The sequence below is a fragment of the Saccopteryx bilineata genome, chromosome 2 (assembly GCF_036850765.1).
Source record: "Saccopteryx bilineata isolate mSacBil1 chromosome 2, mSacBil1_pri_phased_curated, whole genome shotgun sequence".
NCBI lineage: Eukaryota > Metazoa > Chordata > Mammalia > Chiroptera > Emballonuridae > Saccopteryx > Saccopteryx bilineata.
In genome coordinates this window covers 192444783-192460643 of record NC_089491.1, presented here as the reverse complement: position 1 = coordinate 192460643, position 15861 = coordinate 192444783, and the positions used below count along the sequence as shown (strand labels likewise).

The 15861-nt window shown below is 45.6% G+C and overlaps 1 protein-coding gene and 1 pseudogene across 5 annotated transcripts in view; one reads left to right on the top strand and one right to left on the bottom strand.

The window, feature by feature from the left end:
- The first annotated feature begins 2814 nt into the window (after positions 1 to 2814).
- The window catches only part of EEF1AKMT1 (EEF1A lysine methyltransferase 1), a 33418-nt gene continuing 20371 nt past the window's right edge, over positions 2815 to 15861 (top strand). For 2 of the 5 annotated variants that reach the window (XM_066259001.1, XM_066259000.1), the window contains exons 1-2: positions 2815 to 2933; positions 3097 to 3279. In XM_066259001.1, coding sequence (XP_066115098.1) covers positions 2868 to 2933; positions 3097 to 3279 — 249 coding nt within the window. In that variant the 5' untranslated portion in view covers positions 2815 to 2867. Of the gene's footprint in view, positions 2934 to 3096; positions 3280 to 8192; positions 8382 to 15861 lie in introns of those variants that run through there. The other 3 variants (XM_066259004.1, XM_066259002.1, XM_066259003.1) reach the window with 2 other exon arrangements.
- LOC136323766 (probable E3 ubiquitin-protein ligase TRIML2) lies at positions 14965 to 15822 on the bottom strand (annotated as a pseudogene).

The window sequence follows — 15861 nt, the reverse complement described above, 5'->3', positions numbered from 1 at the left end:
GGCGCATTGATCTTTGTCTATTCGCTGTCCTTGACCCTTCCTCTGTCCCCCTTTTCCTTTGGGGGGAGGTTTCTGAGCAGCAATCAGGATCTTGGCTACCTCCTTTGCTCTGCCAACCTCCGGATCATCCCTGTTGATATATACTTTCTGGGCTATTTCTAATAGCTTACTCCTATTTTCTCCTTTAAATCCCTCTATCTTCTGAAGCTTTTTCCTAATATCTGAAGTGGCCTGAGTCACAAAGCCTATATTTACTAGTCTCCTGTTCTCTTCTGCCTCAGGATCTAGAGGGGTATATACTCTATAAGCCTCTATGAGTCTTTCTAGAAAGGCTTCTGGGGATTCCTCTCTTCCCTGAATGACTTCACTAACCTTACTGAAGTTGGTTGGCTTTCTAGCTGCTGCCTTGAGCCCCCTCAACAGAGCCCGGTGATACTGGAGGAGCGCGTCCCTTCCCCCAGCAGTATTAGGGTCCCAGGTAGGAGGTTGAGATGGGAGAACATCTTCTATTTCCCTTCTTTTCTTCCAAGTTTCCCTTTCTTCTCCTAATACCGCCTTAGCAACTTCTCTTATTATTCTATCCCATTCTTCAGAAGTGAAGAGAGTTTGTAAAATCTGCTGACAATCGTCCCATGTGGGCTGATGGGTCCTAAAAATGGTCTCAAGGAGAGATATTAGTCCCTGAGGTTTCTTGGAAAATGGGGGATTCTGATGTTTCCAATTGTATAAATCACTAGTGGAAAAAGGCACATAGATGAGGCGAGGAGGTGCCCGAGGGCCAGCATCTGGTGCCAGCGGCACCTCCTGGAGAGGCAAAATGGCTGCTCCTCTCAGAGGAGGAGGCAAAATGGCTGTATCTACCCACACATCCACATACAGGTATTGGTCTGGGTGGGGAGCCCTATAGACCGTGGCTCTGACAGCAAACAAAATTGGAAGGTCAAAAGTGCCCTCTGTGGGCCATCCCACATTAAATGCAGGCCGTTCCAGCTGGCTCAAGGTCCGGATGAAACCTGGACTCGGCTGCGGACCTCCGTACGCCTGAGCCCTCTTCTGGAAATCAGAAAAATTCTTCAACAGGTACTCGAGCAGGGATCCCGGCACAGACTTCTGTTGTCCCATCCTAGATGACTCAGGAATAATGAGAAAGGGTAGGATACAGGCAACACACACTATTAACACAAGGAACACACTTGTCTCTCTCACATTCAACTCAGTCATTTGAGCTCAGACAAAACGCAGCGCAGCGCAAAACGGATTCCTAATGTGACCAGTCACTCTTAAAGTTAACAAATCCAAATATCCAAATTTCAGAGAGCGGTGTCCCGCTTCTGAAAGCCCTGGGTAGGTTACCGGCAGCGTCCCACCTACTACCTCAGGATTGTGTGCTCTGGAGTCCAAAAGCCAAACCAAATGAGGATCCTCAGTGAATACTGACTCAGCTTGAGCTGTCCTTCCGGTCTCCGACCCAAAACTCCGCCAAGGGAGAATCCCAGATGAGCCCCCAAAATGTTGCACCCACTGGGTACGAGAACAAACGTTGGAGACTTTCAGGAGTTTAGATGTTACTTTATTGGCCAGTTTAACCTGTGCAGGGGTGAACTCCCAAGATGTCCGGAGACACCGTGCTCACGAGGAGCTGCAAACAGAAGCCGCGCCTGGTGCTTATAGCCAGGTCCTTATATATCTTAAGTGAGCAAGCATATACAGAAGCAGATGTGGCAGTTTAGCTATTGGCTAGGGAGGTCGCACGCAACATAGCAACAGGGGCCGGCATAGCAACAGGGGCCGGTTTTAGCTTAGTGGCGAATTTCAAACATAAACTTCTGATAAGGGTCTCTGACCTTCTTTGTTCTCAGCCTCACAGGGGCCATATCAGTACTCCCTGTTCCTTCAATAGTTACACTCTTGGTAGCCCCAGAATATCAGTACTCCCTGAATCTAACACTAAGTGATTTATTTATATCTTCAACTTATGCCAGAAAGGGTTTAAGGCGATTCTGGATAATAATACATAAAACAGCTCAATAATAAAATTGGTAAAGAAAATGAAGGGGCTTGACCTGTGGTGGCACAGTGGATAAAGCGTCAACCTGGAAAGGCTGAGGTTGCCAGTTCAAAACCCTGGGCTTGCCTGGTTAAGGCACATATGGGAGTTGATGCTTCCTGATGCTTCCTGCTCCTCCCTCCTTCTCTCTCCTCTCTCTCTCTCTCCCCCCCTCCTCTCTAAAATGAATAAATAAAAAAATTTTTTTTTAAATTAAAAAAAAAAGAAAATGAAGGGAAGGGAAGGTAGGAACCGCAGTATAAAGTTTGACTGCCTTCTGGAATGGAAGATAATAAATGCGTCACTTGTGATTTGGTCACAGCCAGGTTTAACAAGTGCCTGTTACGTGCCAGGAACTTTGCTCGAGATTTTAATATATCAATATATGGAAGGAATGTCGCTCCTTCACGCTGGGTCTGGCGTCTGTGGGGAGCTTAGAGAGGAAACCTGATAACCGCAGGGGGTCTGGAAAAGCTTTGCTCAGGCCATCAACATGACGAGACCACCCCGTCTTGATCTCTACTATAAGACCAAGCAGGCACATAGAAGAAACCCTTCTAGGTGTGTGTGAAATGTGCATCCACCCAGGAGATTATAGGTTTTTGCGTTTTGCTTGAAGGGGATCTAGTGCAAATCTTAAGTTGTTAGCGGAACTGCCCTCGCTCTTGCAGTGTGCAGGGAACAGCCCCGGCGCGGGACTGGGACGCGCGCTGGGCTGGCAGGTGTGCGCACGCGCGGGCGCCGCTCGCCTGGCCCTGCCCATAACCTCGCCCCAGCACGCCCGGGCTTTGGGTGGCTGCGCACGTGTGGTGGTGCGTGGATGTGCGTGGCCTTGGAGTTGGCATTGCTTGTCTACCTTTCCCTGCGTGGTAGCAGAGGGGGAGAAGTAGGTGGTGTGTGTGTGTGTGTGGGGGCATGGGAGATCGCGCACCGGGCCTGGCCGCGTGGGTGCGTCGCACAGCGATGACGTAGGGGGCGGGAGCTTCGTGGTTGCGCGCAGAAGTCTTCGAGAGTGTGTCAGTGGACGCAGCTCGCACCTCCTGTCTCAGAGTTCACGTGAAGCTGAGAGCGTGAGCTTTGCTCAGGAAGTGGTGAGTCCGCGCGGGACCGCCGGGAGGTCAGTCCGCGGGGAAGGGGACACAGCCCGGGCAACTTCGTGCTGTGGCCGGCGAGGCTCTCGACGGCGTCTGCCGGGACCGTGGAAGAACTTTACACGTGCGTTTGTGGACTGGGTAAGTTACGGGACGCCGTTACTCGCTGAGGGGTGACCGCGCGGCCCGGGAGCCTGCTTCCTTTTGCGGGGGCGCGTGCATGCGCAGCTTCGTCCCCCGCACACCTCTCTACGCTGCCCCTCCCGCAGCCCCTCCTGCTGCTCCCCACGCTGCCCCTCCCTCCAGGCCCAGGCGAACCGCCTGCGGCTGCACCTCTTCCCTACTCAGCCCTTGACTGCGGCCCCCTGCCCCCGCCCCGACGCTGAACGCGGCCCTGTCGAGAGCGCGCTTCTTCCTCTCTAGTACCCTGGACACCCCGGGTCGCGTAGTTCTCTGTCGTGGAGGGTTGTCCTATAAAGTGTACGGAGCTGACCAGCTTCTGTGCCTTCACCTAATGGAGGCCAGCAGTGCCCTCTCTAGTTATAACAGCCAAAAATGCCTTTGGGCTTTACCGTATGTCCCCCTGGGGTGCCTTACCTGACTTTTCTGTTGGTGCCACGTATATATGCGGCACTTCCCAGCTCTTCTGGACGTGAGACACACAATTTTACAAACCTGCTTAGAAAATTTCACGTAATGCCAAAGATGGGATAAAGTGATAGGTAAAAAAACGAGCACATTGAAACTCAAGGTCACTTAATTTAGACTTTAGTGATGTGTATTATGTCAGCATTTCAGTTTTTTCCACTTAAAGAGTGATGCAGTCTTGACCCTCACTGCAGTGATACAAGAAACAGTCTGTAATTGCTAATGTTGCTGCCTGTAACTTCCTAATGTTTCTCCATGGATCTCATCACTGGCCAGCATAGATTTTAGTTCTCTTGTTTGTGGTCTCCCTGCCTAACTGGAATGGGAGCTTCAAGAGAACTGAGACTTCAGTTCCCATCACCAAGGCAGTGCTTCGAACAGAGTAGTGCCTCAGTGAACGGTTTTCAAGGGAATGGATTTGATCGACTTTAAAGTACACTTTTAAAAAAATACATTTTAAAGATAAGATTCATACGAAAATATAGACTGAAGTTCCATGCTTTTAGCCATGAAAGAGTTCTTAAACTGCTCATTAGAATTCTTTGTTTTGCACGTCAAGTTAATGGACTTCTTTTTATGGTTTTCAAATTTTATTCCGCAATGCCTTGCTGCAAATTGGTAAGGGCTTTTTTTTTAATTTTAATTTTTTAATTTAGTGAGAGGAGAGGAGGGGAGGCAGAGGTGGACTCCCGCATGGGCCCTGACCTACCGACCGGGATCCACCTGGCAAGCTCACTAGAGGGCGATGCTCTGTGGATATGGGGCGTTGCTTTGTTGCAACCAGAGCCATTTTTTAGCCCCTGAGGTGGAGGCCATGGAGCCATCCTCAGCGCCCGGGGCCAACTCGCTTTAATGGAGCCATGGCTTCAGGAGGGAGAGAGAGAGAAAGAGAAGTGAGAGGGGGAGGCGTGGAGAAGCAGTTAGGTGTTTCTCCTGTGTGCCTTGCTGGGGAATCGAACCTGGAACATCCATATGATGGGCTGACACTCTACCACTGAGCCAACTGACCAGGGCCTAGAAAGTGCTTCTTAGTATTAGTAAATAAAATTTAAATATTCCTGTCCTCATCAAGGATATACATATATGTGTGTGTTCAGATGTATGTGTGTAGACACAGGCACTTTGTCCTTCCACTCTTCTAGGCATGGTCAGGAACAGCTTGTACACTTCAACTCTGCCAGGAGACGTGGCATTTTAATATACTGCTCACAAAAATTAGGGATATTTCAAAATGAAATTTTTTTTTTGTATTTTTTTGTATTTTTCTGAAGCTGGAAACGGGGAGAGACAGACAGACTCCTGCATGCGCCCGACTGGGATCCACCCGGCACGCCCACCGGGGGTGATGCTCTGCCCCTCCGGGGCGTCGCTGGGGCAGAGGCCAAGGAACCATCCCCAGCGCCGGGGCCATCTTTGCTCCAATGGAGCCCTGGCTGCGGGAGGGGAAGAGAGAGACAGAGAGGAAGGGGGGGGGGTTGAAGAAGCAAATGGGCGCTTCTCCTATGTGCCCTGGCCGGGAATCGAACCTGGGTCCCCCGCATGCCAGGCCGACGCTCTACCGCTGAGCCAACCAGCCAGGGCCTCAAAATGAATTTTAAGCGATAAAATATCCCCTAATTTTTGTGAGCAGTATAGTTGTCAAGTTCTTTTCCCACATGAAAGGAATTCAATCATGTTAATACCAAACCAAATGAAACCTAGTGATTTGCTGTCAGGTGGTTGTGTTGGCTGAGTCTCAATTGGGCATGTACCCACAGTGATATGTGGACTTCCCACTTGGAAATGCTCCAGCCTAGTAGCTCCCGGGATGCTTCCCTGGAAGAACATATATTTTTTTCTCAGTAAACTAAAATGACTCATTTCAACTCATAGTACTCAGGGGAGGCATCAAACTATTTGGAAGCTGCATTTCAGGCACTTTACTTAGAGAATCAAATCCACAGGTCTCTGGATAATGTAATAGACATTTAAGAAATTATGTGTATTCCTCTCTAAGTCCATTTCTTGCTCCCAGAAGGAACCACTGTCTTTCATCTTGAGGTTTTTATTCACTTGCTTTTATCTGCGTGTCTGAACTTCAAGTAAGTGGGCTTATTTATATGATATATACTCTATAACTTTGTGAATTACACGTTTTTGAGACTCATGACTGTACACTGGTTTGTCAGTAGATGGTACATATGAGGTTTTGATTTTGTTTGTCAGATCTTAGGTGGAAGGTCTGGCTTTTTGATTTTGAAAAGAACAACATCAAAAGGCATTTCTCATTTTATTTTATATTTTTTAAGGTTTTATTTATTTATTTTTTTGTTGATTTGAGAGAGACAAACAGAATTGTTGTTCCACTCATTTATGCCTTTATTGGTTGCTTCCCATATCTGCCCTGACTGGTGTTCTAACCTGCAACCTCAGCATGTCAGGACGATGCTCCAGCCAACTGAGCTACCTGGCCAGGGCCAAGAGGCATTTCTCATTTTCTTTTTTTTTTTCCTTCATTTTTCCGAAGCTGGAAACGGGGAGGCAGTCAGACAGACTCCCGCATGCGCCTGACCGGGATCCACCAGGCACGCCCACCAGGGGGTGATGTTCTGCCCCTCTGGGGCTTCGCTCTGTCTCATCCAGAGCCACTCTAGCGCCTGAGGCAGAGGCCACAGAGTCATCCCCAGTGCCCGGGCCATCTTTGTTCCAATGGAGCCTTGGCTGCGGGAGGGGAAGAGAGAGACAGAGAGGACGGAGAGGGGGAGGGGTGGAGAAGCAGATGGGCGCCTCTCCTGTGTGCCCTGGCCGGGAATCAAACCCGGGACTCCCGCACGCCAGGCCGACGCTCCACCGCTGAGCCAACCGGCCAGGGCCGCATTTCTCATTTTCAATGACTCTCTGCATCTTTTGACTGGACACTCCTCTTAGGCCTGGTAAATTCCTCCTGTTAGAGTCCTGCTTGTCCATTTACCTTTGGTGTCTTGGGCCTGGCGCCACGACTGGGTTGGACATACTGGCTCAGACAGGCCTTGGAGTAGGAAGGGAGCAACACGATGAAGCTCCTGAATACTTTTTGCTGACTTGCAACACATCACTTGCTGTAAAATTTAGACACAGACGTTTTAGAAAGCAAATAGGATACTGTTTTTGTGCCTTGAATAACTTTGCTTTATAAATGTATATGGTTCCTATGTAGTAAGGAACCTGACCTCACCCAACTAGAGGTTTGGCCTTTGACAGGTAGCCTGTAAACACTTTCCCAAGTGATAAGGTGTTATTCATGGAGGGCCCTCAGGCCATGTCAGCCCAATCTTGTGGACTGGAGCTGGGGACTGGCTTCAGCCAGTTAGGCAGTAACTCATTCATGCCAAGTGCCCTGAAGCCTCAATACAAACTGGACACTTGACTCTCATGTGTGGATGCCAGCAGGGTAGTTCCTGAGGTGGGCAGTGGAAGCTTCTTGTTTGGGACTTTACTGGACTCCATGCATCTCTTCCTTGGCTGGCTCTTAATTTGTGCCTTTGCCCCATAATAACTGTGAGTGTAGTTACCCTTAGTGGGTTCTGTGAGGCTTTCTAGTAAACTACTGACCGCCAGAGTGTTTTGGGGAGCCCCTAAACTTACAGTTGTCAGGGACCTTGGGGAGATATGGCTGTGTACAGGGCTATGCCTTAACCTTGCAGCTTGGCTAACTAGGTGATACTCCAAGAAGTACTTGTGCCTGGCCATCTGTTCCTACAAAAACACTTCCTTTTCTCCCTTTCTCTGTTTTATTTTTCTTCTCTTTCTCCTTGTTATCCCTTTTATTTTTCATACCTCTTTCTGTGCTCCATTAAAAAAAAAAAGTTTTAAGACTTTATTTATTCATTTTAGAGAGAAAATAGGAAGAAGGAGAGAGAGAGAGATAAGGGGGGGTGGAGCAGGAAGCATCATCTCCTATCTGTGCCTTGGCCAGGCACACCCAGAGTTTTGAACCAGCGACCTCAGAGTTCCAGGTTGATACTTTATCCATTTTGCCACCACAGGTCAGGCCTTTCCCTTTTTTTTTTTTTAAATCAATCCTTATCCTATCAGTAACACTCAGCAGCCTTAGATTACAGTGATGTTCAGTATAAATAGATCTGATTCAGAGACTACTGTGAAATATCTGCACATGGCCATTCGGGTACCAAAAGAAAGCAAAATGTCTTCAAGTTCTTACAGTAAAATTTTCATTCTGCAACGGATCATAACAATATGAAAATCTCATTTGTAAAACCTGAATAGCTTTAAAGGAAAACTTTGTATTTGTTAAATTACAGTTTAGTGGATGACCTCTGCAAAGGTTTGATCTCATTTAAATATGTATGTTTCCCTTTTTAAAAAAACTTACTTTCAGTTTGGATCTTTGCTGTGAGATAAACATTTTCAAATTATTGGTTGGGCAGGAGCCCTTCTATTTATTTATCTGCAGATCATAGACAATTTGTGAGATGAGTGACTCGGAAGATGACGATGTCCCCCAGCTTTCTTCCCACACCTTGGCTGCTCTGCAGGAATTTTATGCCGAGCAGAAGCGCCCCTGCGCCCCAGAAGGGAATGACAAACACAGCGTCGGGAGAGTAGAAGAGAACTGGGTGAGCAGACGCAGTCCATATCTATTGGGAAACCTACTCTAGAACTAGTCCAGCATTTGTTTATATCCTACCTGGTGCCCAAACTCTATGTCACCTGTCATTTGGAGCTGATACCCTGTTTGAGGAAATAGGACCAAAAGCTGTCCAAAGATAGTTTAAGACAGAATAAATGGAGCTTTTCCTGCTGCTGAACTCTCAACAGTTTGGTGATCAACGGACAGAACCTTTCAGACAAGGGTGTGGCATGTCATTGTGTCCAAGGCAAAGTTGTGACTCCTGGTATGCAGGCATGTTCTGTTGGTTTTTATCAAGCCCCGATCCTGAGGAAAGGGAAAAATGTCACAGCAGTAAAGGGTGACTGAACTTAAACTTGTAATGAAACATTAATTTCAGACAGATATTAATAGTTTCTGGTTCACAGTGTGCATTTTAATTGTATCTTATGGTCCCAATAAAAATAGGCAGTAAAAGGAAAAAAAAAAGGAGTTGAGGAAAACTCCTAAGCTGGGTTGTAGAAATTTAAATTTTTTGAAGAAGGCAATTGAGAAGTAGATGAGGCTTGAATTTCCTACGACTCCCTCTAGATCAGTGGTAGTCAACCTGGTCCCTACCGCCCACTAGTGGGCGTTCCATCTTTCATGGTGGGCGGTAGCAGAGCAATCAAAGTATAAATAAAAAGATAGATTTAACGATAGTAAGTTGTTTTATAAAGATTTATTCTGCCAAACTCAGCGAAAATCCAACATAAAGTACTTGGTAAGTAATTATTATTATATGCTTTAACTTGCTGTAACTCTGCTTTATAAATTTTATAAAGTAAAGTTACTTCCCTACTTTATAAATCACCATTACTGTGGAACCTGTGGGTGGTTAGAAAATTTTACTACTAACAGAGATACAAAAGTGGGCGGTGGGTATAAAAAGGTTGACTACCCCTGGTCTAGATAGTAGATTCGTCTTCTCTATCCATTTGCAACTGGAGTGGAGCTTTGTATGCTTGATGCTTTTTCTTTTTACAGTCTTTTATATTTTATGTATTTTGTCCGATACAAGTATTGCTACCCCAGCTTTTTTCTGTTTGTATTTGAATTAAATATTTTTTTCATCTCTTTCAGTCTGTATCTTTTGTTCTGAGGTGGGTCTCTTGTAGACAGCATATATATGAGTCGTCTTTTCTTATCCATGCAGCTACCCTATGTCTTTTTGTGTGTGTGTGTGTGTGTGTGTGTGTATTTTTCCGAAGTTAGAAGCAGTCAGGCAGACTCCCACATGTGCCTGATGGGGACAATGCTCTGCCCATCTGGGGCATTGCTCCGTTGGGGCTGGAGCCATTCTGGCGCCTGAGGCGGGAGCCATGGAGCTGTCCTACGCGCCTGGGACAACTTTGCTCCAGTGGAGCCTTGGCTGGGGAGAGAGAGACAGAGGAAGGAGAGGGGGAAGGGTGGAAAAGCAGATGGGCGCTTCTCCTGTGTGCCCTGGCCGGGCGAACCCGGGACTTATACACGCTGGGCCGATGCTCTACCATTGAGCAAACGGCCAAGGCCTACACTGTCTTTTGATTGGAGCATTAAATCCATTTACATTTAATGTGATTATTGATAGGAACATGTTTATTGCCTTTTTATTATGCATACTTATGTTCCTCTCTTTATTTTATTTTTTGTCTTAAAGAAGACCGTTTAACATTTCATGTAATTTTGGTGTGGTGGTCATGAACTTTAGTTTTTTCTTGTCTGGGAAGCTCTTTATTTTCCTTCAGTTTTATTTACTTTTAAATATTTTATTTGTTGATTTTAGAGAGAGGTGAGAGAGAGAAAGGCGCTGGGGAAGGGGAGGGAGGAATGGGAAGCATCAACTTGTAGCTGTGTATCATAAGTGCCTTGACCCAGCAAGCCAAGGGTTTTGAACCAGTGATCTCAGCATTCCAGGTCGACACCTTATCCACTGTGCCACCACAGGTCAGGCATGCTTCAATTTTAAATGACAGCTTTGATGGATAGAGCCATCTTGGTTGTAGGTCCTCATTTTGTATCACTTGGAATATTTCTTGCCAATCTCTTCTGGCCTGAAATGTTTCTGTTGAGAATCAACTCACACTGTCTTATGGAAGCTGCCTTGTAGGTAATTGTTTTTCTTTTTTTTTTTTTTTTTTTTCATTTTTCTGAAGCTGGAAATAGGGAGAGACAGTCAGACAGACTCCCGCATGCGCCCGACCGGGATCCACCCGGCACGCCCACCAGGGGCGACGCTCTGCCCATCCTGGGCGTCGCCATGTTGCGACCAGAGCCTCTCTAGCGCCTGAGGCAGAGGCCACAGAGCCATCCCCAGCGCCCGGGCCATCTTTGCTCCAATGGAGCCTTGGCTGCGGGAGGGGAAGAGAGAGACAGAGAGGAAAGCGTGGCGGAGGGGTGGAGAAGCCAATGGGCGCTTCTCCTGTGTGCCCTGGCCGGGAATCGTACCGGGGTCCTCCGCACGCTAGGCTGACGCTCTACCGCTGAGCCAAGGTAATTGTTTTTCTTTTGCTGCTTTTAAGATTCTCTTTGTCTTTAACTTTTGGCATTTTAATTATGATGTGTCTTAGTGTGGGCCTCTTTGGGTTCATCTTGTTTGGGATTCTCTGTGCTTTTTGGACTTGTGTGTCTTTTTCCTTCACCAAATTAGAGAAGTTTTTAGTCATTATTTCTTCAAATATTATTTCTTCAAAATTCTTTGTTCTCTATTTCTTTTGGTACTCCTATGATGTAGATGTTATACTTGATATTGTGCGAGAAGTATATTAATTAAACTATTCTCCTTTTTCAAAAAATTTTTTATTTTTGCTGCCCCAATTGGGTGTTTTCTACTACGTTGTCTTCTAAATTGTTAAGTTGATCTTCTGCTTCATTGAACCTGCTGTTTATTCATTCTAGTGTATTGTTTTCTTTTTTTTTTAGATGAATATGTGTCAAAGATTTTATTCAACTCAGTAATTAGCTAGGGATCCAGGTAAAGAATAAAGTTGGTTTCAAGAAGAATGACAAACAGTTAATATAGATCATCAGGACTATAAAAGAATGTTTAAACAAGATTGCTTAGGTTAGATACAAAACTGCTAAAAGACTCTACAGGGCAAAATAAAAACAAAACTTAGGTGGATTTTTTCTACCAGAAAACTCTTAAAGTTAACATGTAACATTACACTGTGTGGGTTCTCATCAAATGGTAAATAACAAAGATGCAGCTACAATTTTGTAGAAAATTTAAGTAATCTTTGTGTGTGTTAGTGTCCTAGAGCAGTGGTCGGCAAACTCATTAGTCAACAGAGCCAAATATCAACAGTACAACGATTGAAATTTCTTTTGAGAGCCAAATTTTTTAAACTTAAACTATATAGGTAGGTACATTTCTTATCCAGGTAGCGCCCACACATGATATTTTGTGGAAGAGCCACACTCAAGGGGCCAAAGAGCTGTATGTGGCTCGCAAGCCATGGTTTGCCGACCACTGTCCTAAAGTAACACTGGAAGGACAGGCTACATCCTCTTGATTTCTAAGTTGGGGAAAAATAATTCATAATAGTGAAGTTACAGAGGCAGTAGAAATTTGATATAAAATGATAGTAAAGATTTAGTATCATATGGACATTATTACAAAATTTTCACATTTCTCTGTATAACAAATCACCTCTTTTCTTCCCTCAGAATATTAGGAAGGAATCTGAGAGCCGCTGCTTGAGTTTTTAATCTGTGTTCCATGTAGTTACCTCACTTCAAACTCACTTACCTAACCCAACCCCCACTTCTCAGATTAAGGTTACTTTTACCCCATGTCTTCTTGTGATTGGGTGTGAAGATGTGCAAAAACTTTTCTGAGCTATGTCTACACACACACACAAATTATCTACATGTTTAAAAGGAAAATTTTTAAGAATTCCAAATGTACAATTAAAAATCTGTTCGCAAAACACAGGTAAATAAAACTTTAGACCTTCCCACACCTGTCTGAAGCATTTTATCATATTTGCCTTATGTTCCTTTTATTTGACCCATCCTGAAGAACAGAGACTCCATAATACACACGAGGTATCTAGAGAGGAAATATAAATAATATGCTTCCTCCACTTCCTGTAGATATTGGCTTGCATATTTAGGAAATATGAATAAAATCTGATCACTGTTCTACCTGGTCATGCTTACACAATAGGTTACTATGTGACAGGATTCAAGACAGACCTTGTTTGTTTGTTTGTTTGTTTGTTTGTTTTTTCATTTTTCTGAAGCTGGAAACGGAGAGACAGTCAGACAGACTCCCGCATGCGCCCGACCGGGATCCACCCGGCATGCCCACCAGGGGCGGTGCTCTGCCCCCCAGGGGGCGATGCTCTGCCCATCCTGGGCGTCGCCATATTGCGACCAGAGCCACTCCAGCGCCTGAGGCAGAGGCCACAGAGCCATCCCCAGCGCCCGGGCCATCTTTGCTCCAATGGAGCCTCGGCTGCGGGAGGGGAAGAGAGAGACAGAGAGGAAAGCGCGGCGGAGGGGTGGAGAAGCAAATGGGCGCTTCTCCTATGTGCCCTGGCCGGAAATCGAACCCGGGTCCTCCGCACGCTACGCCGACGCTCTACCGCTGAGCCAACCGGCCAGGGCTAGACCTTGTTTTTTGATAGGATGATCCAGATTTAATTCCTTATCCTTGTTACTTACTAGATACCTAACAGTTATGAAACTTTGAAAATATAATCAACTCTGAGCCTCATTTTCTACATTTGAGTTATAGAATACATACTTATAGGTTGTTAAAAATATTAAGGACTATAAAGTATGATAAGCCGCCTGACCTGTGGTGGTGCAGTGGGATAAAGCGTCGATCTGGAACATTGAGGTTGCTGGTTTGAAACCCTGGGCTTGCCTGGTCAAGGCACATATGGGAGTTGATGCTTCCTGCTCCTCCCCTTTCTCTCTCTCTCTCTCTCTCTCTCTCTCTCTCCCCCCCTCTCTCTAAAAATCAATAAAAAAAAAAAATATGATAAGCCTTTCACATAAAATTCCCCCTATAAATTTGTTGTCACCCTCTTCTCAGAATTGTATCACCACCCCTGACAAGGCTGTACAAAAACCATTTTTCAGTGGATTGTCAATTAGAGAAAGACAAGAGCTAATACAAGACAATCTTACTTAAAAGCATTAAACTATCAGGCTTCTTTTAAGAATTCTAGTATTCTTGCCTGACCAGGTGGTGGCGCAGTGGATAGAGCGTCGGACTGGGATGCGGAGGGACCCAGGTTCGAGACCCCGAGGTGGCCAGCTTGAGCGCGGGCTCATATGGCTTGAGCAAAGAGCTCACCAGCTTGGACCCAAGGTCGCTGGCTCTAGCAGGGGGTTGCTCGGTCTGCTGAGGGCCCGCGGTCAAGGCACATGTGAGAAAGCAATCAATGAACAACTAAGAAGTCGCAACGCGCAACGAGAAACTGATGATTGATGCTTCTCATCTCTCTCCGTTCCTGTCTGTCTGTCCCTGTCTATCTCTGCCTCTGTAAAAATAAAAAAAATAAAAAAAAAAAAGCCTTTAAAAAAAGAATTCTAGTATTCTTGTAAAAAGTAGAATACTTGAAAAAATAATTTTAAGTATTCACATTTTATCTATACTTCCTCTTCCACCAGATAAAATAATCAGGGAAATTAAGCTGTTCTCCACTTGACCCTGTCAGGAATCAGATGTCTCAGTGTCAATAGTAGGATCAGTAAGTAACTATGATGATACCCTCAAATCAAAAGTCCTGATTAAACCTAATTCTATTTTCAGAAATATCTCTGCAGTCTTAAACCTCATTCTAAGGATCCCAGACAATATTTCTTCTCTCATTTTCCAATATTATGCTGCCTATGCATTTGTTCTAATTAGTATGGTATCCCTCAATTAAGACTCAGCTTAAATGTAGCCTCTTCCACTAAAAAGGTGTAGAAAGCCACATGAATGCAAAGGCTCTGGGGATACTGAACTGAGTTCCAACTCAAGTGCAGAAAATATATTATTGGTTTACTTACTATAAATTCTTTTATAAGCCCTGGCCGGTTGGCTCAGTGGTAGAGCGTCGGCCTGGTGTGCAGGAGTCCTGGGTTCGATTCCCAGCCAGGGCACACAGGAGAAGCGCCCATCTGCTTCTCCACCCCTCCCCCTCTCCTTCCTCTCTGTCTCTCTCTTCCCCTCCCGCAGTCGAGGCTCCATTGGAGCAAAGTTGGCCCAGGCGCTGAGGATGGCTCCATGGCCTCTGCCTCAGGTGCTAGAATGGCTCTGGTTGCAACAGAGCAACACCCCAGATGGGCAGAGCATCGCCCCCTGGTGGGCATGCCGGGTGGATCCTGGTCGGGCGCATGCGGGAGTCTGTCTGACTGCCTCCCCGTTTCCAACTTCAGGAAAAGAAAACAAGGCTTCTGCAATGAGACACTTGGGTTCATATCTGGCATTCCTTTGTGTCATATACCAAAAAAATTCTTTTATAAAGTCATGCCCTTGACCTTCAAGCATCTAGTGGTTTTAGATTTCCCATGTAGGAAGATTGAGAGCTAATAGTAACATTACAAGAAGAAACGTCGGGAGGCAGATGCTAAGAAAGTCTGAATTTGTCTCTCCATTTGGGAAACAAAGAGAAAATATCAGTATAAATGAGGAGTCTCTTTGTCACGTCATAGAATATTTGCCCATACTTGTCTAGGAAAACTCCAACTTTGTGCATCTGCCGTCCCAAGGAGACCCTTTTTAAAGGGGGAATCATCCAGAAGGTATAGTTGGTATGGGTAAGACTTTATCTCCAGAAGCTTAGAACGCAGTACCCTTTCTGCTGCCAAAGTCTCCATATACACCCAGCTGCCATTTGTTGCCTTTTTCACATCTACCTCCCAGTAATGCCTTCCTGACGTGAAGTGTTCCACACAGAATCTCCAAAGTCAAATCTGCCTGGGTTGCCAGGTATATCCAGTTGGACATTTCTGAGTTTTAACTTCTCAGATCCTCAGATAAGACCAGATAGGGATGAGCTGTTTGGGGATCTAAAGTTATAGGTCTTTGAAGCACTCCCAGCATTTTGCTCATTCCTGATATTTGGCATAAACTTGGGTCTGTGATTTGGGCAGACTCTAGACACTGAAGTAGTAGTGACCCACTAATCCATTCCAAACAGTAGCATGCATCCTTGAGCAACAGTGAGATGGACTCCCCACACTTTTTCTTTACCTCAGCAGTGATCTTCCGGAGGCTGCAGATCTGTTCAAAGAGCCTGACTTCACTCGCCTGCAGTTGATTCATGTTCTATTCCCAGACTGTTCAGTCTCTGTAGTGTTTCCTGAAACTATTCCTCTAGCTGTGTACCAAATTCCATCAGTTGACTCAGATTGGTTTCTCTCAAGTTCAGGTTGAATATGCACTCCTGCAGTTTCTGAATCTTTGTCCCATTTTCTTCAGTCATCAACCAGAACATCATCTCATATTCAGACTCAATCACATC